Source organism: Podarcis bocagei (assembly GCF_964188305.1).
Source record: "Podarcis bocagei genome assembly, chromosome: 2".
NCBI lineage: Eukaryota > Metazoa > Chordata > Lepidosauria > Squamata > Lacertidae > Podarcis > Podarcis bocagei.
The window spans coordinates 60034987-60060288 of NC_138126.1; the positions used below are offsets into that span (position 1 = coordinate 60034987).

Below are 25302 nucleotides of genomic sequence, written 5' to 3' on the forward strand. Positions count from 1 at the left end.
ACAGCAAAGGTTTGAAGCTTTATACACACACACACACACACACACACACACACACACACACACACACACTTATCCTATTTGTGATGTCAAAATCCCCAAAAATACATTACAGAGAAGCCAAATGAGGGAAGCAAAACGGTGAGCGACAGTTCTTCATACTGCCAGATTCCTCCATTTGCTGATTTCCTGGTACTCAAGTGCAAGGCTAGGATTCTGTGCAAGTGAGCACTGCAGAAACACAGACTAACTTTAGGCATAGAATTCAACCTCCTAAGAATATGTAGTTGTATGTGAATGAATGAGAGAGCACAAGGATAGTATATATTTATACAGGATCTGATCCAAACTAAGTTAGTTTCACCTAAGCCGCGCTGAAATCAATGGAAGCATAATACAACTAGCTGGTCCAGATCACTCCTATTATATATTAATCTGGATATCAGTCTTTACAGCTGCACAAAAGAGGAAGCACGTAGACCATGCCTTGAAAAAAATGATGAGGGATAGCAAGAATTGCAGCTGTCAAAGTAACGGGGCCCCTGTATAGCTCACCACCACATAGCAGACTTAAAATAAATTATGCAATATATGCTCACAGAATTCAGCTTTCTGAAGGCAGGAGGGCCCATTGAGCAGGGCAAAGCGCCACACACCAACTTTACACCAGCCAAATAAGCCACAGGACCCTTCTCCTACAACAGGGGAACATGCCCCACTATGAGGAGGAGCTTTGCCAGGGCGGCCAGAGGACGGGCCCTTTCTTCGCCCTGAGGTTTTTGCTGGCTTTTCATTCTGCCATCAAAGAAGAAGAAAAGAGAAGCAGCAGCCATGCAAGTGTGGAGTAAAACTGAGCATTATAATCACGTGAGAGAACAGAGTCAAAGACAGTGATGGGCAGGGTGTCAGAGAGAGGCTGCAAAAAATAGCAGCTGCATGAGCAGAGAAGAGGTACAGCCCCTTTCATGGTGCTGTCAGCCCAGCCTTTAATAAACAACCACACGGATTTCTAGTGTACATTTCATTCAACCCAAAGGCAAAGTATCTTCAACACCGGAGGGGAAGAACCCAAGGCACCAAACCTCAAGCCGGTACTTTCGCCACCTCCATCCTGGACAACTGCAGCCTTTAGCCTTACAACTAAGCCAGCCTCCTGCACTGGGTACCTCACTGGAAGTTCTCACCGCGGAAGGGGGTGGGAAGATCTAGTCCTTGATTTCACTGCACACACTGCAACGGCAACTGCAGGATGTGTTCAGCATCAGAGACAGGGGGAAAGATGGGGCTTTTTTAAAAAAAGAATCACTGGCTTAAAAAAGCAGTGGGGAGGAAAAATAAGCCTCCCCACTACCCAACCTCGCTTAGATTTTTTTTTTTTTGGTTAAAAAAATAAAAATGGCACCTGCCCATTGCCATCCCGCCACGATTCAAACATTCGAGACAAGACATTTAAATATTATTCTGTACATATATAAAAGCCCCCAGACAATGGTGGGGGAGCAGAGGGGGGCATGGCACAAGCCCAGCTTTCGTAAAGAGAGAAGGCAACAGGGCTCCTTTGCCCCAGGCTCTCCCTCCACCCACAAGGTTCACAGTGTTCCAGGTCTAGCGCATTGGCTTGTATGGAAGGCGGCAGCAGCAGCAGCAGCAAGAGGAGGAGGAAACAAGCCTCCCTCAAAGGACGTCGGCTCGCTTATCTCGAACACGGCTCCTTGCTTTCGTCCGGGCCTTGAAAGCAGCCGAGTTGTAGAGGTGCTGTGGGGATGGAGAAAGAGAAAAGAGAGAGAGACAGAGGGGGAAATTAGCTGAGGGAATATCAGAAAAACTCTGCCAAATCAGACCAAAAGAGACATGTAGTCCAACATTGTGTCTGCAGAAGTTGCTGGCTATGCCTCAGGGGCATTCACAGGCACGGCAAGAACCCCCTCTCCTTTGCCCCCAGCACCTGGTTTTATTATATTACATACACACACACCCCTCACCCCTGCCTAAAACACACACATTTACTGGTTTCTACATGTCACCTCCACACCATCTGAAGACTTGCATTTCAGCCATAATCTGGCTATGCCACTGCACATTTCTCTAGAGGGCCAGAGTGGTCACATAACCTAAAGGTTGTTACTAGGAAATAGGCTGTCTATGGCAAGCTGCCATTGGTGGGGAAAGATGCACACAGGTTTGCTGATGTTGCAGAGAAGAAAATAACACCGAAACTTAACAAAGCAAAGCGAGGGAGCCAATGGCAGCAGAAATACTAGGAGCACCGCTGACGTACCTTCTCAAAACGCGATATCTTGCTGGCTTTAATAGCTGCAGCATCCAGCACTAGCGGGGGGCCCAGCTCAAATATCTCACGCAGGAGCTCATTGTTCTGTGGGCAAGACGACAACACCCATTTAGTGGAAATTCTTGGAGCTGAGAGAGCAGCAGCCCAGGTAGACCAGCACAAAGGCAAGGAATAAACCTTAGGAGCCCCACGTGGACTCTTCTGCCCTTACCTGAAGGTGGTGCCTGACCCCAGAGCCAAGAGCCTCTTTGAAGGCATTGTATGTTCTCCTCCTTGCCCAGCTGTCCACATACATACACTCCAGTCCAAACTTGATCGTCTCCTCATGGCACTCCCCATTCTGGAGCAGGGAAGAAAAGGCAGCTGGAGACTCCGTAGAGAAAGAGAGAGCGGAAGTTCATCTCACCCCACATCTCACAATCAAAGCTCAGCACCATGTTGTCTCTCTTACTGCTTAAAAGTGGCAGCTTCATGGACGCTACCTCACAGCAGAAGAAAGCCACTCACAGGCATTTCATGCAAGCACCACACTACCCCAGTGCCTACCACAGAGAGTTTCATGGATACTATGTCCTGGAAAGCAGGACAGCAGAGCTACCCTAAGCGCTCACAGAGAAAACCCTCTACTGACACGCTCCCTTCCTCCCTTTCCAGGAACGTGAGGGTAAGCCCAGAGCTTTCATCTGAGACAGATTTTGAACACCAGGTCATAAGATTGGAACACATGGAACATTATGGGGGCAAAAAAAGACGAGAATGGCTCTTAAACATGCACGGAGTGCATTTTCCCTCAGAATAGTCGCAGCCTGTGCATCACAAAGCTGGAGTTAAAGGAGCGCAATTCTATAAAGGCCCTCAAGTCCCTGCGCCTTGTTCTTCTGGGAAATCTAAGGGTTGAAGCAATGCAGAGGGAGGAGCCCTCTTCTAAACTAGGCAAGGGCAGCATGAGCCGGGCAAGGCACCTCAATGAAATGCAGCACATCGCGGAAGATGGAGCGCTGCTTGCGCCGGTCGGTCTTGGCTCTGTACTTGTTGCTGTCTGTGGCCAGGGCTTTCAGTTTTGTGCAGAGCAGGTCAGTGTCTTCATAAAAGAAATCCTCCTATGGACAAAAAAAAAAAAGATGAACGGTGTCAAGCAGAAGCTTCAACTTGCAGGCCACCCAAAAGGCAGCGAGAGGTGCAAAAGGATAGAGAGGCCGCAGCTCTTTCCCTAGTTTTACTTTTTGTATCTGTATCTCACAACTCCTTCGGGAAACTCTCTGTGGCCTGAAATGGGGCTCCCAGCACCTGCTGTCCAGGCATGTACTTTTATCAGTCTTTTATTCATTTAAGGAACAGGATCCTATGCCTCAGATCCCTAGATTCCTGTGAATTCCACTGCAAGCCAACCTGACTTCCTGGACTAATGTGTAGATTGGAAATTAGTTTACAATTTGGATTTCACACATGAATTTTGCAATTCAACGCTCAGTTCAAAAAAACAGCAACAATGTGCTGACATACATTTAGAAAATGTGTATTTTAGGATAAAAGGAGTGTTTTGCAATAAAAAGGTGGCTGCAGAAACCATATGAAACAACTCATGAATATGTGCAAAATGGACAAAGACAACAAAGTAGACCAATCCACCCTTTCCTCGTATTTACTCACAAATTTTGAGTGGGACAGAATTTTATTCAAGATTAAATTTTCTAAGGAAGTCTTTTATCAACACAAAGCTAAAGGAGATCACAGGGTTTGCTTCAAATGATTATCATATCCTAAGATACTAAGAGAGCGTGTGTGTGTTCGTGTGCACACAGGGAATGCAACTTGGAAGTTGCTAAGATTTGGAATTGCTGTCAAGACTATTATTTTCTTCACTGGGTCTTCCAACCAGCTTGCAGGCTTCCCATATGCATCTGGTTGGCTACTGTGGGAACAGGAGGCTGGAGTAGATGGGCCATTGACCTGATCCAGAAGGGATCTTCTTAAGTCCCCACCCACCACACCCCTGCTAATTGGCAAAGGTCTCAGGGGCCACAAGAACCCAAGATGAGCCTTGCTGGACCAGACCAAAGGCCTATCTAGTTGGGCAACCTGTTTCTCACAATGGGCAATAACAGGGCTCTGCAATACGAAGGCAGCAGACCTTTCTGCTCCCTAGAAGCTGGCGTTCAGTGCAATATTGCCTAAGCAGAAGAGGGACCTCACATGTGTGCATGCAAGCATCATGAAGTGCTATATCCTACCTCCATGTCTCGAGCCAGTTCAAAGAGCAGTGCAATCGTTTCACCTGCCACAATCCGAAGGTTGACGTTATCACTGGACAGCATCAGAGGCAACTTGGGTAAGTGACTGTAGAAGGAGAGCACAAGGTAAGAATGTAAGAACAGCCCTGCTCAATCAGGCAAGTGGCCCATCTAGTCTCACAGTGGCCAACCAGATGCCCATGGGAAGCTGCAAAGGAGGACCAGAGCGGAACAGCACCGTCTCTGCTTCTGATTCCCAGCAACTGGCCGTCAGAAGCTTACTGCACCTCCAACAGTGGAGGCAGAATAAGATGGCTAACCACAGAATAAGCCACCCCTTCCCCATTCTGATCATCAAGCTACTTCCCCACCTCTTACCCTGCACTCAATCTCAACACTCACTTGTCCAGAATCTTCTTGATCTGGGTGCTTGGACAGATGGTGAGGAGCAGAGACCATGACTGGAGTGCATTGCAATGCAAGGTCTGGAGCAGAGGACTGTGATGAGAGGGCACCAAGCTGGCATCCGTGCTGCAGGAACTGCCAAAGATGCCTTCTAGGCAGGCAAGACAGGAAACCAAGTCCTGGAAGGGGTGGGAAGTGATCAGTCAGTTCTCACAGAAACAATAAGAGAAACTAAAAAGGATACAATAAACCAGAAGAGTATCTAAGTTTCTGGGTGAACTATGCTGGGGCTTCAGGGTGGCACATAATCTGGGTTCACATTTCGCTGGCAATCAACTCTGAGGGAGCCAGGTTTGCCAATGCAGGAAAGTTGGGTCAACTGCAGCCCTAAAGTTCTATGACACCCAAAGTGCTTTTTCTTGCTCTCTTTTATTCTAGAAATGAAACGCACACCTCAAAGCACTTACAGTATGTGCTTTCCCCTTGTAAATCTGTTAAGTATTCCTGTGCATGAAGTATGAGTCCATTTTGGTGAATGAAGCCTTAAACCACCAGTTTCAACTTGAATAGGTAAGTCCAGCTATGACCATGTCCTAATGCAGAGAGCAGCTCATCTTAGTCCCACCTCTCTGGGCTGATCCAAAAGGAATTGGCTCTACCTGTAGTGAGGTAGCCAGTCCTCTGTGTAACTACAAAAGCAATAGCTAAGCGGTATAGCAGAGAAGCAGCATGGGATAAAAACTGTGGGTGGAAAAACCAGGAGCTATTTAATCAGAAGGGACTATGGAAGAGTCTCAATAGACTGAGTTATGCAAGGAATCTGTAGTCAAGGGGCTGTTTCTCAATGCAAAATGAATGGCTTCCCTAAAACACTTAAGGGGATCAATACTAGGCTAACCACTTTTCAGAAAGTAACAAATACTCTCTGAAACAATTTGAGAGCAAGGTGGAGTCGGGCACTCTTACAACTAATCTAGACCTGACAAACTCCAAGGATCAGTATTCAAAGACAGGGTGTTGACACTCTAGTCATGAGTAGACAAACTAAGGCCCGGGGGCTGGATCCGGCCCATGGACGGTCAGGGAATCAGCATGTTTTTACATGAGTAGAATGTGTCCTTTTATTTAAAATGCATTTCTGGGTTATTTGTGGGGCATAGGAATTCGGTCATCCGCCCCCCAAAAATATAGTCCGGCCCTCCACAAGATCTGAGGGACAGTGGACCGGCCCCCTGCTGAAAAAGTTTGCTGACCCTGCCTGGCTACTACTACACCACCCCATACAGGAGGGGAGGGAGACCTAGGTTCTTGCTTCACTGGCTACCGCCTGTCAAGTTAAAGCATTAGTGTAAGTTACCTCCATGTCTGCAGCAGCGATGTAGCAGCACATCCCAAGAGCAGTGGCACACTACCGGGGGAGACGGAAGAGAAAAAGGAGGACAGGACAAGGCAACGTCAAAGCCATTCCAAGTAGCCATTTTAAGAAACCATTTCCCAGGGTGCCCAGTAGCATCTCCCTCCCACAAGATTTCCTCCGAGGCAGAAAAAAGGAAGTGCTACTCACACTTTGCCGAGCAACTGGGCTGGCCGAGGAGTCTGTGAGGATGGTGGTGAGGAGGGGCTTCAGGCTGCGGAACACCTCCTCCCCCTCGGGCCCCGAGCCCATCTGAAGGCACAGTAGTGTAAGGACAGTAGCAGCAAGGGACTGCTCCTCCCCTTTACCTGAGAGGAGGAAGAGAATAAGCTGCCTTTCCCTCTCATGCAAAATATTCAAAACAGCACTAGTCATGTGGAAGAAAACAGGGAACACGGGACAGTTATGAAACTTAGAATTGCGGGGGCACAGAGCGCCAGAAGCGGCATCTTTTCCGCCCTGGCGCAGTACTGTCTCACAATATTCCAAAGTGGTTTTAAAGGCAAAAGGTTGCCTACAGGATATAGAACTGGGACAAAGATGCTGCGGCCCTCCAGATGTTGTCTGACTACAACTCCTATCATCCCTGACCATCGGCCATGTTGGCTGAGGCTGATGGGAGTTGTAGCCCAATATCTGGGAGGGTTGTAATGACTCACCATCTCTGATGCATCATCAAGAGGGCAGGCAAGAAGCATGCAAGTTGTTAAAATGAACACAGAGAAGTAAAGCTCTATCCCTTTGCCATATAACATGGAGATGTCACAGAAACCTACCAGTCCTTCACAGATGGAAGAACGGCAGCACTAACATGCCTCATTTTGTGAGAGAGCCAGGAAGCCTTGGTTCAAAATTCACAGTAAACCTGGGGCGAGTTGCAGTCGCCCTCTGCTCGTACTAGTAACAAGGAGATTATCACACTAGCCTATCTTATAAGGTGGTTGTTAACGATATATGAAAACTTATGTGGAAATGTTTACATTAGCCGCTCAGAGTGGCTGGGGAAGTCCAGCCAGATGAGAGGGGTATAAATAATAAATTATTATTATTATTATTCATCAAATATGGTAACTTCACAATCTTTATGCTTGACAGAAGTATCAAATTACAAAAGGACAATAAAAATGACCAGAAGTTACCTTATTTAGAAAAGTATGAAACTGCCAACACAATCCACCCAAACCACTTTCATGCCCAGTTGTTTTCGGTGGAAGAGATTTAATTAAAGCAGGTGCTCATTTCTCCTGCTGAAACCAAATGGGACTTGGAAGTGCTTTGGTTAGGCTGGATCAACTCTGTCTGTATTAAATAATGGTGCTGTACTAAAGGTTGCAGAGACCCACCTTTCTTCAGGCACTTCTCTAAGGAGTCTGTCACGGTGAGCCTGCGTTCCAACAGGAAGTCAAAGAGCGTCTTGGAGGAGAAGGCCAGCCGCAGGCTCTCTAGAGCAACCTGCCGTGTCTTGGCACTGGAAAGATGTCAGAAAGAGAGAGATGGGAGTCATAACAAGAGCCATGCAAGAGCCTCACAATAATCCAAGTTCAGTGCCAAATAAAGTCAGCTCGCTCAGATTTACTTCATCTTTCTGAACAGTTCAGCAAATTCTTCACCTGCTACAATATTCCTACTGATTCAGTGTGAAGTTAACGGGTACACAGTATGCACTCTGACCTGCACAAGAGACATACCTTTTTTTGACTGGGGGAGGGCAGTGTGTACATAGCTCTGCGGCTCAGAACCAACCGCTTCTGCATATCAGGAAATACACCAGAAGTATACATGATATATCCCAGTGTGCACCTCCTAATAATTCCATGGTGTGACAGAGATCAGAATGCAGGCTAAGTCAATGATGTTCTGCGAACTGTGCAGACCACCACCCCAGTTCAGAAGTTGACTCTGAATAATCGAGGCGGCATGGCCAGAAGGGCAGCGGTAATTCATACGGTTGTAGTGAGAAGTGCCAAGCGCTGTGTGCACTTCTGCCAAGTTCTTCTCAATGGAGCTGCACCCAGCCTATCCCGGTTGGCAGCTTGCCACTGAAGCAGTCTAAATGCTAACAGGGAACACAGTTCTCTTAGGCAGCCCAAGTGATGAGTGTTATGTTTCTGTACATATGAGCAGGCTTGGAGGAATCAGAACTACTTTCCAGAATTAAAAGTAACTTTTGGGAGGGAAAACTTTAAAGGGCTGGGGAAAAAACCAGCAACAATCCAGGGAGGACTGAGCATCCTCAGGGGGCATGGAATAAGCTTCCAGAGCCACGGTTTGGCACAACATCTGAATTTAGCTTAAAAACAGCCGATGAGCCTCACACCTCTTGTCCATCACATTGTCAATGCACTCCTTCAGTTTATCTTCCACCTCGTCTTGCTGCGCCTGCTCATCCACTGCTTCACCTCCTGTGGAAAAACAGAAAAAATGAGAGCAGGGGAGGAAAGCGTTAAAGTAAGATTGGACCATCCAAACCCACAGCCTGAAGATCTTGTACCCCTAAAGAAAGGGGAACAAGGGTTGAAAGTCTGAACAGTGCTGGCAGAACTGCCAGTGGATTCTTTATCGTAGCATTTCAACAGGTTTTTTGTTTGAGACGCTTGCTCAACAGGCTTTTGACCAGTCTTGAGTTATGAATTGTCCTGGCAGCTGATTTAACTGTATCAGCTCAAATGGAATTATACTGTAATTAATGAAGTTTTAGTAACAACAAACAACAACAACAACAACAACAACACACCCACAACCATTTTTTAAAACCATCCATGCTTTTAATTGCTTTGTTGAAAGCCACTCTGAGTACCAACTCGGTGGAAAAAAATTCATACAAAGCGATGTCTCTGGAAGTGTGCCTTTTATGTGGTCACATGGTGGGGTATATCACATCCATTACAGCATCCTAAAACTCTTTATTTTGATTCTAAGACACTCCACATACCAGTTTGTTGTGTGAGGTGGTTTTTTCTCCCCCCCTTTTTTTTGCAAGCTTGTGAATGCAAGATGTTATCTGCTAATGTAATTTGCAACCCAAAATAACCAAATTTTGTCATCTTTCCCTGTCCTATGACCTGGAGGAGATTCTAACAAACCTGAACATGTGGTGGAAGTTTTGCTAAAAAGCTCACGTATTCTCCTGTACCCAATCTTTTTTGTAGAGCAGCAAGTCTTCCTTCTCAATGACTCCCCACCCCATACCCCAAAAATTATCACACACACCCCTCTAAATTCTGAAGGGTGAAAAAAACATTCCAGGAAGAAAAACCACTATGTTGTGTGGAGCTTCCTGAGGTTTGAAAGTAGTGTTTACAAAATCTAAAGTTTTGCTCAACACACAGAAGGCCAGGGTTTCTGTCTCTAACTTCTGCCCACCCTCACCTGTCACTTCTTCAGTCACACTGGTTGTCTCACTGGCGCTGCTGTAGTGACTCAGCACTTCACTGGCTGCATCGTCATCACTGGCCTGAGACTCCATCTTTGCAATCCGGTGAGCTCCTAGGAGGAAGAGAGGAGAAAAGGTCAGAACAAGTGAGACGTTCACCTGTATGACTTACAGGATGCACACTGTGTTTCCCTAGAATGCTCCCTATCTGAAGAATGTGGAACATGAGACACGGCCTTCCTTTTCCCTACCTGTGACCGAGGGGGGTTACAGATGACTATTTGCAAAGAAGGAATTTACCATGGTATGAAATCCGCCACTTAACAAGCTAAGTGCCCACTCAAAGCAGATGAGATACCGTATTTTTCGCTCCATAAGACGCACCAGACCACAAGAGGCACCTAGTTTTTGGAGGAGGAAAACAAGAAAAAAAATATTGTGAATCTCAGAAGCCAGAACAGCAAGAGGGATCGCTGCGCAGTGAAAGCAGCAATCCCTTTTGCTGTTCTGGCTTCTGGGATAGCTGCGCAGCCTGCATTCGCTCCTTAAGACGCACAGACATTTCCCCTTACTTTTTAGGAGGGAAAAAATGAGTCTTATAGAGCAAAAAATACAGTATTTCTCACACTTCTACACCTAATCAGAAATCTTGGAAAGCATGAGCACAGAAAGCGGCAATATACCATGTCAGACCATTGTCCTATCTAGCTCAGTGTTGTCTGCACTGATTGGCAGCTGCTGCTCTCCAGGGTTTCAGACAGAAATCTTTCCCAGCTGGAAACTGAGGTCCAGCTCTGAGGGCTTTCTGGCGGTTCCCTCACTGCGAGAAGTGAGGTTACAGAGAACCAGGCAGAGGGCCTTCTCGGTAGTGGCGCCTGCCCTGTAGAACGCCATCCCATCAGATGTCAATAAACAACTATCTGACTTTTAAAAGACACCTGAAGGCAGCCCTGTTTAGGGAAGTTTTTAATGTCTGATATTTTATCGTGTTTTTAATATTCTGTTGTGAGCAGCCCAGATTATTATTATTATTATTATTAGGAGATGCCAAGGATTGAACCTGAGACATATAATTACCACTAAGTTATGGCCCTTGTCTAATCTTCACCATTTGGCAAGACAATGCCATGGAACCCATATAGATAACCATTTCTTTTACTTTGCACTTCTGCAGAAACAACATTCTAACCATGTGCTAGGATAACACAGTCGAACCTTGGCTCCCGAACGCCTTGGGAGTCGAATGTTCCAGCTCCCGAACGATCGAAAACCGGAAGTGAGTGTTCTGGTTTCCGAACTTTTTTTTTTAAGCCAAACATTTGGCACAGCTTCCGCTATTGTTTCCGGCATGCCTGTGTTTCTGAACATTTTGGAAGTCGAAGAGACTTCTGGAATGGATTCTTTTCGACTTCCGAGGTATGACTGTACAGACAAACAAGCAACTGCAGAATGGTTTGTTTATATGGGCTCATATGCCCTGTCAAGTAGTTCCATGAAGACTGTGATATGCTGTTGCCTAATAAGTGATTATCTGTATGCACCCCGACTTGTTAGCTGTGTCTGCATTTCCTTTCTAAACAACAAGCAAAATGGCACCTTCATTTTAACCAGCTATGCTTCTTTCTATTGTAAAGAACAAGTCCAAGATGCTTCTATGAAACCTCAACCTCACAAGCTCCACTGAACAATGATACTGTCCAAGACTGTACTGCATAAGCCTTAATGGTAAAGCAAGCCAGGGCAGTTCTGCTGCAGATAAAGTGCAGTCACCTGTCAGGAAAGGAAGGGTGGACAACCCTGTTTTCCCACTCACCTAAAGCAAGATTAGTTGCCCAATCCCTTGACATCCCTGGATAGCTATTAGCCAGCTACTGCCTTTGGTTAAAGTCAGCACTGTCAGCTTCGACACACCCTACTGATAAATGTTCAAGGCCTGGACCAGGAGATAATCAGAACCATATGGAAGGGGATGAAGGGGCCCCCCTTTTAACCCTTTCTGACTTTAAGGGACCAGAGCTTAAAAAAAAAAATATTTTATTTGCTTGCAGCTTTAACAAGGAAGAGAAAAGAGAAAGGAAAAAATAAGCAAACTACTGAAAAAAGAGAAAATAAAAATATACTATTAACAAATGGCCATATGTTCCCATTGCAAATACAATGCCATCAGTACATAGATTTTAAAATAGACATGCTAGTTAATATAAGTGTTCAATATGTCCAGATAGGTATCTGCATGAGATTGGCGCCTATATCAAATATGTAACCAAGGAAGTAAGGTCTCTAAGCCATTGTGTAATAGATGGTGGATAGCAAAAAAGTGTAAGTTTCTTAGCCACCATAAGGACTCAAAGTCCACTTTTGTTATTCAGCCATTAATCCCCATATGGTTAAAATCTGGATCTGAAGGAACCATTTGTTCATAGAATTTAGGAGGGAGGTATAAAATTCTAATTCACTTCATAAATTCCTGAGGAAATCCAAATTTTTGCAAAGTGACAAATAAAAACTGTCAATATATTTTGTCAAATGATTTTTCAGCACCCAAAGAAATAAGTTGAGTCAGATCCATTCAGGAACTATTTAAAGCTACCAGGAAAAGACGCTTGGGTAAATTCATAGTTGATTGTTTTCAGAGAGAAATAAACAGAAGTAGCCAAGTTGTGAAGCAAGTGGTTAAGAAAATGGAGTATTGTGGTGAAGGCAAAAACGTAATAGCACAGCTTCAGTCTATTAGTTTATTTGTTTCACCCATAGGCTATGATAAAATTGCAAAACCAAAACAACCTAGCACTGCCACAATCAATACGCACAGAGCACAACTTCATAAAATGCATGATTAAATTCAGATTGATCCAAATGACTTAGAAGCATAGAGGGGTTAATACAGGGGCTCATTTCACCCAGGGTTTGGCATGACCTTGTAATCTGCAAATAAAATTAATCCTCATCTCTTCTGCAAGTCTGACCAGGGATCTCAATTCTTCAATAACTGGAGGAGGAACTTCCCAAACCCACCCCCCCCCCCAATAGTAGGCAGGTAAAGAAATGGCACAGAATAGTCTCAGGCAGCTATTAGCTGGGATAGCTCAGTGGGTAGAGCATGAGACTCTTAATCTCAGGATCATGAGTTTGAACCCCATGTTAGGCAAATGATTCCTGCATTGCAGGGGGCTGGACTAGATGACCCTTGTGGTTCCTTCCAGCTCTAGGATTCTATGATTCTGTCTAGTCTTAAATTGGGGAAGGCATTGGGTAACCAACTGGGGACTCCAGATTTGCAGACAGAAATACAGTGGTACCTCGGGTTACATACGCTTCAGGTTACACACTCTGCTAACCCAGAAATAGTGCTTCAGGTTAAGAACTTTGCTTCAGGATGAGAACAGAAATCATGCTCCGGCGGCGCGGCAGCAGCAGGAGGCCCATTAGCTAAAGTGGTGCTTCAGGTTAAGAACAGTTTCAGGTTAAGAACGGACCTCCAGAACGAATTAAGTACTTAACCCAAGGTACCACTGTACAGGACAGAGAAAAGCTGGACCTGACCAGAAATTATAGCTATGTAGGAAGCTTGAGGTGACAGTTATATATGTCAAAATCCACCATCAAACCACCTCAGTCCCAAGGGGGAGGGGAAACATGGTGAAAATTCAATGTCTACACCAGCATTTTCCAACCTGGTACTCTCTAGCTGTTGCCAACTACAACTCCCATTATTCTGACCACAGGCTGTCTTAGCTAGGGATGATGGGAGTTGTAGTCCAAAACCTCAAGAGGGCACCAGATTGGGGAAAGGTGGTCTACACTATCACTCTTGCTATTTATGATTTGTGTGCAAATTACTTTATTATGCTTCTAAACTTCCTGTCCACCCCCCATCTTCATCACCGTCATTCAACACTCCTGACAGACTCATGGCAAAGGGAATGACGACTCAGTGCCACTGAGTGTGGCCTTGAATAAACTTGGATTCCAGCAGATGCTTCACAGGTCCAAGTTCACACTCCCAACTGTTGAACTGTATCAGCAGCTAATCAAAATCACACCAGACTGGACCAACAACCGCGTTAATTTCATTCCTGCTGCAGCAGAATGACTTCAAGGGCCGCGTCTGCCGACAGATCGCAGCAGTTGCCTTACCCTGACGGACAGGTGCAAAGGATCCTAGGCAGGGCACCCTGGAGCAGCTGAGCCGCCTGAGAGAACTCTGTCACCTCAGCTAGCCCCAAGCAGAAGTCAAGGAGGAAGCAGCCTTGGAAGGCAGCCAAGCTGCTACGCTGGGCCACCCGTCCTTCCCCTGCTATGCTCGCAGAAACTGTGATCCATTAGGCTGGATGCAGCCCAAATGTGTTGGTGGGGATTAGCATGGAACAACGAAGATGCTGCCATGATAGTGTCAAATGAGCTACAAGCTTTTAATTTATTAATTTTTAAAGCACAGAAAGCAAACCCAAAGCAGAACTGTACAGAAAAGTGAGGCTATTGTTACAGCTGGCAGACAATGGCTCAGTCAAACAGCTCAGAACAATTCGACAGCGTTGTTTCAGACGTCACGTTTGTAGAAAAGGACTGCGGTGCCTGATGAAATGTGTTAGGACATCCTGGCTTTTGGGTTGCACAAGAGACCAAATCTGTTTGCTATCTCCTATTAAAAACAGCAGAGTCGTGGAAATGCCAAAGACTGAAAAATACAAGGCTAGAAAAGGACAAGGACTGAGGCTTTAGGGCATGGGTCGGCAAACTAAGGTCTGTGGGCCAGATCAGGCCCAACTGCCTTCTAGATCTGGCCCGCAGACGGTCCAGGAATCCAGGCAGCCAGCACAGCACGCACGCACAATGGTTTCTGTGATGCAGCCAGGCTTGGGGGTCAAACGTGAGGTGGGTGGCTGCTTGAGACAAGCCCCTTCTCTGTCCGTCGCGCGCAGCAATATTTTCTTATGGGGTGGGGAAGAGGGAAAAGGAACCACAGTTCGGATTTCCACCATGGAGCTGCTGGCGACTGACCTCAGGAAGGGCAGTTTGCGGCAGCAGGGGCTCAGAGGCGCCTCGGGAGCAATGCCCGCCGGTGTCTGTGGCGGCGGTGCTCCCCACCAAAGGAAGCGGGGAGCGCCTGGGCGGCTGCACTCCAAAGCAGTTCTGCGCTCTGCTGGGGAGGCCACTTATTAGCTACACAGTGCGAGCCATGGAAAGGCCACCGCCTCATCTTCCTTCATGTGGGGAAAAGAACATTTTTGTTTGAGTGGCACCGGCCTGACTAAGCGTAGCCAACGGTTTTTCCCTTCACCCACACATGCGCAAACACTCTCCAGGGCTGACAGGAATGTTGCAATTACCTCAGCCCCCCACCCCACCTTATGAGAGAAATTCTAACTGTCATAAAACACAAAGGAAGCAGCGTGGATGTATGAGGGAACCCCCCTCAAAAAAGTCACATTTGGGCAATGTTGGGGTTGGTCCCAATAAGGGTTTTTGCCGAAAATGCGGGTCATAATCATGGCAACATATAGTCCGCCCCCCCCACAAGGTCTGAGGGACAATGGACTGGCCCCCTGCTGAAAAAGTTTGCTGACCCCTGCTTTAGGGCTATGGCAGAACAGAGCAGAGAGAGAGGAGGAAAGGGAATTTGACTCCTGCTCCCTAGGAGCCGGCTATACTGCAAAATAGCTGGGATGCTAAACACTACTGAATCATCACCCAAAGCAGCAGGCGTTGCTTGCTGAGCAGGCGTGACATCAAAGGAGCAGCCACTCAAGGGTTAAGAGGCTTCTGGCTCAAAGCCCCATACAAGGAGAGGGCTGCACTGGTGGCACCAGCCAGATGAAAGCAGATTGCTGAGTACACAGCTGGGCCCCACAATGAACAGAGCAGCATGGTGGCACCCAGGAAGGGAGGCCGGAGCAAGCATTCTGCACCGCCAACTCCAATAAGGAGTTGCCAATAAGGAATGCAATAAGCAATAGCTGCCAATAAGGAATGCAGGCACTCCAGCCCCAAAACAGACAACAGGGCAAAGGTTTTCGTCTCACACGGTGTTCCTCGCAAAAACAATAATTTACCAGCAAAACTAGCAAGAGGGGGAGAGATGCATGTGTGAACTTTAACATACTCATCCGGCTGAGGTTGTGTTTATTCAGAGAGGCTACAAACGCTTTGCTCCACAGATGCCAAAAGAACAGTACATTGAGTTCTGCCCAGCTGCAAGGAGAGAGTGGCTTTGCACCATTTCGGGGTTGGGGTGGCTCCTGAAGGCATGTCAGGGCAGTCCTCACCAACACCTTCATGCCACACAGTGCAGCCTAATCCAATTAAGCCTCAAATCTACTACAGCACAGGACTTCCGCCTTCAGAAGTGTGATTAAAGGCAGCTGTGGCTTCAGACATCAAGCCAGCTTTCCCTCCCTCCCTTCCCCATCTGCTTTGCTTAACACCCAGCCTGACGAGGAGTTCTGCATCACTTAAAAGCCACCTCACTATTTTGTGAGTCCTAATAAAGGAATTGTCTTCTTACTGGTTTGCGGGTTTTTCTAGTGTACCAGCACTGCTGCCTCGACTTTCCCAATGCTAACTACTGCACTGGGGTTGGGAATTTCACAGAGACTGTTGGCTGGGGAAGAAGAGCTTGCATTTCCCTTTGCTTTGTGCTGATCCTGGTACCTACCTCTCCCTACTATTTAATTTTTAAACACAAACCCCGTGATTACTAATCACATGCATAACATGGCATGTAGTTAGGTTCTAATGTAGATCATATCTCTAGCACTCTTTTCCTTCACCGCACTCTTGGGCATGTGGTATTTGCCTTGACTAGGCCTCTGGTGTACTCCTGTCAAGAGCAGCCCATTGGAAAGCAAAAGGCCAGGATTCTTAAGTGGCAAAGACTTACAAGCTCAGGAGAGAAAGATAGACTATGCAAATAAAACAGGTTAAGACTCACAGAACAGAATCCAGCATATGCTTAACTCTCCCACTGAAATCAACAGGATGTAAAAATGCTTAGCACCCACGGTGCCTTGCCCTTGCCTATAGCAAATGTCTTCTGTAAAGCAATACATGGGTGTTAAATAGAGCAGGGTTGAGGGACTGCAGGCCTTCAGGTATTGCTGGACTGCAACTCCCAACCATTCCTGGCTACTGGCAATGCAGGATGGAGCTGATGGGAATCCAGCATCTCTAGAGGCAGAGAGAGGGAGGCTAAAAAAGGGATTAGAACCGGCAAGGAAGCCTGCGAGGAAAAGTCACAACAACATTTGGAGAGTGGGAGGGAAACTTACTGAGATGAGTTTGGGAGGCAGCTCCAGTGTAAATGCGTACTTGACAAAATACAAGAAGAGACAAAATGGTGGTTTCTAAATGAGGACATTTCTGTAAGGGAATTGGCCTTCTTTTCAGGATACTGTCACAGACCTCTTAAATAGAAAGCATAGAGTACATCTCACCATACAGCCCACTCAACTAAAATACTGTAATTCAAAGAGGGGCAGCCAATGAAATAAAGAGCACTATCCACACACTGAACTAAAATACCTAGGTGCATAAAAATGTTTTTACCTGGTGCTTAAAACACAACATGTTGTGTTGGGCATACAGTGGTACCTCTGGTTACATACACTTCAGGTTACGTACGCTTCAGGTTAAAGACTCAGATAACCCAGAAATAGTGCTTCAGGTTAAGAACTTTGCTTCAGGATGAGAACAGAAATCGGGCTCCAGTGGCGCGGCAGCAGCAGGAGGCCCCATTAGCTAAAATGGTGCTTCAGGTTAAGAACAGTTTCAGGTTAAGTACGGACCTCCGGAACGAATTAAGTACTTAACCTGAGGTACCACTGTACAGACCTAGGACAGGCAACCCATATGCAGACAGCCACCACAGAAAAGGTTTGTCCTCTTAGAAACAAGGGGAGAAAAGAACAGTTTCAATTATGGCTGAAAACGTAAGGAAGCCTGAGATCTGTTTCACTTAGTCCATGCCAGACAGCAGCCTATCTGCTGTATTTTAAACCAAATCAGCCTTCCGAGAGTTCTTTTACCCCACAAACAAGGCAAGACAGTAGCCAAGCCAAAGATGCTACTCAAGCATGGATAACTGTGGCCAGGCTATTGTCGATTGTCACAGTACAAAAAGGCTTCAATTTCCAAAAGGTTTCTAGAACCACAACACATGCTTCCAGCACTGCCTCCATAATAACATTCTAAAAAGACCTACTTGAGCATGGCAGCACCCAGGATACACATGCTTCCAGACTGTTACATAAGCAGCATCAGCTTATATCTGTCGAGAGAGTATTGCACGCTTTCCAGATGATACCACAGTCAAGCTGAAAGACAGATGCTGATTCCCAGAGAGTTCCACAGCACACAGGTAAGAAGCAGGTGCTTCTCCCGCTGCTGATGTCAAAAAGTAAACATAAAAGGACTGGGACACTTACAGCTGTGTGTTCTTAGGGGCAAACAAATTTGTTTAGTACACCTGTAAAGGTCACAAAGTGCTGTTTCTTTCTCCCTCCTCCACCCCCCACCGCATTGTAGGCAATTTTTAAAGCAGCAGTGTGCCTTTAAAACAAAAAGAAAAAAGCACAATGCAAAGCCACCCGTCCACAAATGCAATTGTTTCCAACCCTCCAGAAAGACTTCGCTAGATAATTTCACTTTATTGTGCTATACGCAACAGAAATTTTGCCTAGATGATTAGCAATGCTGCTTGGCCCACTGAGCCACACACTGGCCTGGGCTATACCAGAAGGTACAAAAGTCACACAGCGGGTAATTCCAGCCAAGGATTATAATTTTACACAGGGGTTGACCAGCGTGAGATACAGTCAATCCAGGTGTCTACAGACTTTGAAGAATTACACACAGGATAATAAAGCTACCGTAATGCATACCTTCTATAATTGCACACTCTCCCGTATTTGCTCTATTACACCTTATAACTTGAAGATGTCTGGACACAAACAGCTTGTATTGCTTAAAGCAGAGCTTCACTTCTCAAGGTTGTTCCAGTTTCATGTGTAGCAGTAAATAGGAACTACTCAGTGGCGGCCCATGGCTGTAAAATTATTTTCTAGTTGAGCAATGTAAGGTTCCATCACTGGAGGCTCTTAAAAGCTATTTGTTTAAAGCTGCCTTCTCTCTATCTCTCTTAAACAGAGGAATTAATTTTAAGCTGCTTATCTGATTTCATAATTTTTACTGGAAATGTTTGTGATTTGAATGACCAACAGTAACACTAATTTGGTAATGTTATTGCATCTAAGTAACAGATTATCGACTACACATTAGAATTTTTTGTGCCGGAAGCTGCTTTGGGAGAGTTTGACCCTGAGTTTGAGCCTATTATTTGCTTTAAATAAATAACATATGGTTAGCTTCTTTATGGACTTGGAAGCTAGAAAGTTTAACCATCACTCTCTGTAGCCTAGATGTTTCCGAGATACGAAAACTATGCCAGGACTGCACTATTTCATGCTGCCACCAGACTGAAGGCCCCTCTATGCAGAAGAAGAAGAAGAAGAGTTTGGATTTGATATCCCGCTTTATCACTACCCTAGGGAGTCTCAAAGCGGCTAACAATCTCCTTTCCCTTCCTCCCCCACAACAAACACTCTGTGAGGTGAGTGGGACTGAGAGACTTCAGAGAAGTGTGACTAGCCCAAGGTCACCCAGCAGCTGCATGTGGAGGAGCGGAGACGCGAACCCGGTTCCCCAGATTACGAGACTACCGCTCTTAACCACTACACCAATTCTCCCTTATTTTCTATGTACAGAGAACTGTCTTACATGTCTGGGGTCACTAACTTTTTAAAGCCCTTGGGCACATTTGGATTTTTGAGCACATGCAATAGGCACCACCCCAAAGTCACTTCTCTGATCTCCTTCAGATCAGCCTCCCCCCTGCTCTCCCCCCAGACAAAAAGAGTGCAAACGCACACTTTGCTTTTACAAGGGTAAATATCAGATTGAGTAGAATTAATCTGAGCCTTGAAAAGACACAAGCTTGAAGTAGGTACATAGGAAGCTGCCTTATATACAGAGTCAGGCCAGCTGTCCATCTGGCTCAATATTATCTACACCAGGCATAGGCAAACTCGGCCCTCCAGATATTTTGAGACGACAATTCCCATCATCCCTGTCCACTGGTCCTGTTAGCTAGGGATGATGGGAGCTGTCGTCCCAAAACATCTGGAGGGCCGAGTCTGCCTATGCCTGATCTACACTGACTGGCAGCAGCTTCATCCATCTCATGACCCATCCATGGGGCTATAAGAGAGAGGTGCACCAGGGGAAGATCTCAAGAGCACCATTGCCAGGATAGGTAGGCATCACGCTGGCAACCCCTGGTGGGGGTGGGGGTAAATTATGGGATCTCACCCACCTGAAGTGGTATGGACCACAAAACAGGTTTACGACCTCAGTAAGAACTAAGACTGCAACAGCAGTGATCTAACTCTTTGACTTCTATCACTGAACAAACAGGAAAAGCTCAGCATCCAACTGTAAGACAAGCTAGATGAGCATGCAAATGGAGAGAAGGGTGAACATGCCTGAACTGTTGCTTACAAGTAGCCAAGCTATGCTATATAAAAGCAACAAATCCTAAGCAAGGGCATTCTTTCTTACTAACTGGCCAATCAGTTTATCATATGGATTAATCAGATGCATCCCTATTTGCCCCAGGAACTGCTCCGGGGTTGGAAAGTGGCAACCAGAAGATATGGAATAAGCATTTCACAACAAATGTATGCTATAGGAACATGCAATTACTTCTGTCAAGCTGTGTTTCTTTCCACCATCCTCTTATCTGGAAGGCTTAATTTGTGGCTTATTGTTTTCCATTGCTCAACTGTTATAGGCAGCCCTGTAGATCATACCAAAGTCCCATAAAGGACAATCTCATGCTACCCAGAGTGGACAACCAGACGCCTCTGTGAAGCCTAGCAGCAAAGGCCAAAGCCACTTCAGGAGTTTCAGAAGCACTTCCAAAGCAGGGCAAAACAGGAAGCCTGAACGCATGTGCTTCGCCTCGCACGCAGGGGAATGCATGCACATGAGACAGAGATACACGTGTCACTTTCGGAAACACCGCCATGGTTTTACGCGTCGGACTAAAGCCCTTTTGGCACTCCGCTCTAAAGTGAAGCGCGGCAGCAGGAAAGGGAAAGGCGCCTTGGGACGGGATGTGCAACTGGAGAACGAGGAAACAGAAAAGCCGGGCGGCTTCTCTCAAAGGCCACGTGGTGAGGGGTTGGGGACAGCCGTGGTCCCAATGAGCCCGGAGACCACCCGGACTCCTCAGTGGGGCCGAGAGCCCCCGCCCCCTTTGAAAATGCCTTCATTGGAGAAGCTCCGCTCGGGCGGCTCCCGCTTCTCTAGTCGAGGCGTAAAGGCTGCCTGGGCAGCTGCCTACTGAGCCCTCCTCGTACCCCGTTCCCACATCAACCCCCGGGCCCCTCCGCCCTGCGGAAGAGAGAGATAGGCAGCGGAGAGACTGGTCTGGGCGGAGGAGGTGGAGATCTGCCCCGCAGGCGAACGCGCGCCAACCTCGTCCGGACACGCGGCGCAACAGCTGTCCGGGTTCCCCGGGCGAAGCAGAAGAGCGCGCGGACCAAGCGCCTGATCCGGATTTCTATTCCTCCTAAGCAGAGTGACTCCCGCGTCCGCCACCCCACCTCCCAGCCAAACCCCGGCCGGAGGGAGGGCGAAAAGCAGCCCCCGACTCTCCGCGCTCACCTCGGCCGCCCCGGCGGGCTCCGTCGCCCCGGCGTGAGCGGGGCATGGCCGGGCTGGGCGGGCAGGCGGTTATCAGGAGGCGACTCGGGGCCAGGAAGAATCTCTGCGCTGCTGCGGGTTGACGGGGCCGGTTGCTGCCTGACGAGGGAACCACGCCGCTTGCTCCACCATCTTCCTTCTCTGGATAGATCACTCGCCCTCTTCCCGCTCCTCCTCCTCCCTCCAAGCGGGTGCCGGTGCCGCCGCCGCCGTGTCCTCTGGGAGCTGGAGTCCTGGCAAGCCCGCCTTGCTCAGCCAGCGAGCTTTGTGACAGCGCAACTGCTGGACTACGAGCCCCATGATGCTCCGCGCGGCTTGACCCCACCCCCTGCAGGAGCTTGCTGGGAAGCGTAGTCCCACGGATCAAGGCGCGCACTAGCAACGCTTGGCGGGGCCCAAACATACTACGACTCCCAGAAGCCTGCGGTCTACGTTTCGGCGCCGGGGCTGGACCTGTGGCTTTGGCGTCGCCCGCGCGGCTCGTGCCCAGTTAGGCGCTGGAATGTGTTGGCGCTCGCGCTCTCTAGTGGGGAAATGGCGCGAGGGCGGAGGCGGATTAAATCCCACAACTTTATTATGCAGAAGTTCAGGACGAGTTTCTTCCCAACCCGGCGACGGGAGGGAGGGAGCGAGAGAGATGCACTTGGCGACCGAGGCGTGGATTTCTCTCAAGTCCCATTTTGTCACCGTACCTTTAGTTTCATTAACTAAAAGGACCGGCATTGCTAAGGAGGAGCATTTGTCCTGCCCGCAGGAGGATGCAGTGGCATTACAGAGCAGGCTGGCTGCAGAAATCGGAGCACAGCCTCGGCGTGGAGGAGCTGCAAGCATTTGCGTTGCTCCACCCGAAAGAGAGATGTCCGCTTGGATCTTCCTGCGGCGGGAGTCGCACGCCCATTAATGGCAATAGTGCTCGTCGTGGTCGCCTTCTGGTGGGTGGCGCCGCTTCGTTTGCTTTCTGAAAATTTCAGCACCTTCCCTTCCTTCCACACCTTTTAGTAAAGTTGCTACTAGGAGGCTGCTGTCATTTCAGGTCCACCGCACTCTTCAGCCTTTCCGAATATGCCTGTGTTTAATTATATTTCTGTGCCTGTTCCTGCTTGCTCCGTGGCCTCTCTTCCGATGCCCCCACGTCGAGCAGCAGCTCTCCTCCGGATTGACTAAAACTGTTGCAGAATTCTACTCTTTTTATTCACCACTGGTAAGCACCATTCTCAAGTCTGCCCCTCCTCCGCCCATACTGACAACCCTCGGGGGGATTTCTTTTCAGCTGCCATCTTACATGAAAGGGCGATCTGTTGAATTTAGTGGGTCTTTTTAAGTTTGGGTGCTTCCAGACAAGAATTTGTTGTGGAACTGGCACACGAACATCTTTGCAGTGTCCGGTGTCATCAAAACGGCAGCCTGTACCTCAATAAATATGTGAACAAATCTGGGGTTCCCTTTACCATGGAAAAGCCAATAAATATTTATCACCTGTTACAAATCCACAGTCACCGCTGGTGTGAAAAGTCATCATTTCTTTTGTTTCATGGTGGGTGGTTTGTCACAAGTGTGGTGATGTTTCTGGCAGGTGGTCTATACTTCTGTTTTGCTCCTTACCTGGGCACAGGGTTTGTTTCCAATGACAAACAAAAGACGCTTGTATCGACCTATTGCCACATGCTGAAAGCATACCTGGATTCAAACAACCTGGTTCGGAGGAGCTATCCTCTCAAGACCTTCACAATGTGCAAGATTACCTTGGAGTCTGTCATCACAGTACATACACCAGACGTACAATAATCCAGTGATCTTGCACAAGACCTCATTATGATAGGTCACAATCCCACAATACATTTAAACTTTTAAAGCATACTGCTTCCCCCAAGTAATCCTGGAAACTCTGGTTTGTTAAGGTTGCTGGGAATTGTAGTTCTACAAGGGATAAACTACAATTCTCAGGATTCTTTGGGGGAAGCCATGTGCTTTAAATGAATGGTGTGAGTGTGCTAATGATTTCAATATTTCATTGCAGTTGTGCGTTTCCACCTCCTACTTCAGCTCCACCAAATCAAATTCCAGATTGATGTAGGTAAATGCCACTCTTTCACAAAACCTCAGTGTTGTTTTTTTAAAAAAATTAAATGGATATTGCCCCCCCCTCCACCCTTCATCCCTTGAAAGTACAAGCCTATTGTGAAGCATGATAACTAAGGACTAGTAACATTTGCTATTGTGTATTTCCGGTGAATTGCATATTTAAAGATGCATGTGTATGGGTACAGAAATAAAGGGCAGGGCTTTCGGAGGGGAAAGACAAAAACCACAGCCCATGTGCATTCTGTGTGAAGCTCTGCCCATTGGTGTGAATGGCAAGCAGTGTCCATCCCTGGGGTCAGAAGTGCATGAAAGCTAGTGTGCCAATCACACACTGAGAAAAACCAGGCCTGATTGTTTAGACAATTCAACACAGTTCAGTGCCAGATGCATAGCATCCAGTGTCTGTCATGATGGTAAACATATAAAAATGAACTAAATAGTTGGCAACCTAAATGGTGTTCCCATATTCCCAGAAATCTGTACGAAGCCCTTTCTGGAAGTATCCCATGTGTGCATGATAAGATCTAGCTGTTAGTAAATGAGTTTGGGGTTACACCCTAACTAGAGTGTCTCATTGAACTCAGTAGTACTTGTAAGCAAATACGCTTAGGAACATGCTGTCAGGGTGTACCTCAGGTGTGACATTGACAGTGCCTTTCAACGTTGTACTGCTGCATAATGGAAAGAAACTGAACAGGTGCATGCCCTGTTACTGTTGGAGAAAGCGTTACCTATTGAATTTGTGCTTGTCAGGAGGAAAAGGTGGCTTAAATCTAACTTGGAATTGCCCTTGTTTTGATTCATGTGTATGCAAATACATTCAAGGAAACAAAATTGGTTGGGATATCTATTTTCCAAATCAACATATTCTCAGTAATAACTTCTCTGTTCCTAGACTGTGTAAATAGCCACACATTATCTTGGCAGCGCCCCATTCGCTTGTTTGTTTTAAAAAGCATTTTTACTTTTGCTCTTCTTCTTTTTTTAAAGGGCTCTTAGAGCAGCTTACAGCAATCATAAGAAGACAGTCCACACCCTTGAACTTTCAGTCTAAAAGACACAGCCCAAAAGGAAAAGGGATTGGGCAGGACAAGGGAAAAAACTAAATTCAGACACTATTTCTTATAAGTGTTATTTCAAATAAGTTTGAATAAGAGCTTTCTTCTAGCATGTAAGGTTGAAGCAAGCTCCCTGCAGCTGCTCCCTCTCTGGCCAAGGGATGGGACCAAGTTGGTCTCCACTTTGGCATGATGTGGGTGTGTGGGTGTGTAAACAACAGTTTCCCAGTGGACCTTGGTTTCCTGGCCACATGCCTTTAAAGCTGCAAAGTAGGCAGAAAGCAGCAGGTACTGCTTTTCTTCAGATACGGCCTAAAGGACATAGAGCTTTGATCCATTTAAGGTGCACATCCTCATTCTCTGGCCCCAGGCTGTGCACTTCCTTGTAAGTCTCTCTTTTGCTCTGTTGCCCACTCCTTTAGGGATTCTGCTCTTCTGAAGTGCCTTCTTTTATCCCTTTGTGGATGTGGCTGCCCTCGGCTTGAAGTTCCAGTTATAACCCTGCAAACAGTCTCCATAGGCTCTTGCTCTTCACTCTGTGCTGGCTGTTTCTTCTTTCTTTCTTTCTTTCCTTTTTTTAGCTTTTTCCTCCGTTGGGGCTTGTTCACTGGGGAAGGTTTCTGAGAATGTGGGGCGTAGCACCCATCAGGCCACTTACAGGAAGGGGAAGGCTCCTGAGTCAGGGCCAG

General features: G+C 47.0%; 1 protein-coding gene across 1 annotated transcript; it reads right to left on the reverse strand.

Annotated features, from left to right (window-relative positions):
* Window positions 1-311: 311 nt before the first annotated feature.
* On the reverse strand, window positions 312-21891 carry IFRD2 (interferon related developmental regulator 2). The gene is made up of 12 exons (XM_081185876.1): window positions 21435-21891; window positions 9707-9823; window positions 8655-8739; window positions 7681-7805; window positions 6488-6645; window positions 6281-6331; window positions 4921-5102; window positions 4519-4624; window positions 3250-3387; window positions 2499-2627; window positions 2276-2371; window positions 312-1752 (listed from the first exon to the last, which is right to left on the reverse strand). The coding sequence occupies exons 1-12, from the start codon at window positions 21874-21876 to the stop codon at window positions 1672-1674; spliced, it is 1710 nt and encodes a 569-aa protein (XP_081042002.1). The 5' UTR covers window positions 21877-21891; the 3' UTR covers window positions 312-1671.
* Between the last annotated feature and the right edge of the window lie 3411 nt (window positions 21892-25302).

Excerpts from the sequence above, each read along its gene's own strand:
- IFRD2 (XM_081185876.1), bottom strand. The coding sequence starts at position 21,876 with ATGTTTGGGCCCCGCCAAGCGTTGCTAGTGCGCGCCTTGATCCGTGGG. Across the intron at positions 7,806-8,654 it reads GACAATGTGATGGACAAGAG|TGCCAAGACACGGCAGGTTG; the intron begins GTGTGAGGCTCA and ends ACATCTTTCCAG. Across the intron at positions 6,332-6,487 it reads GCCCAGTTGCTCGGCAAAGT|TGTGCCACTGCTCTTGGGAT; the intron begins GTGAGTAGCACT and ends CTCCCCCGGTAG.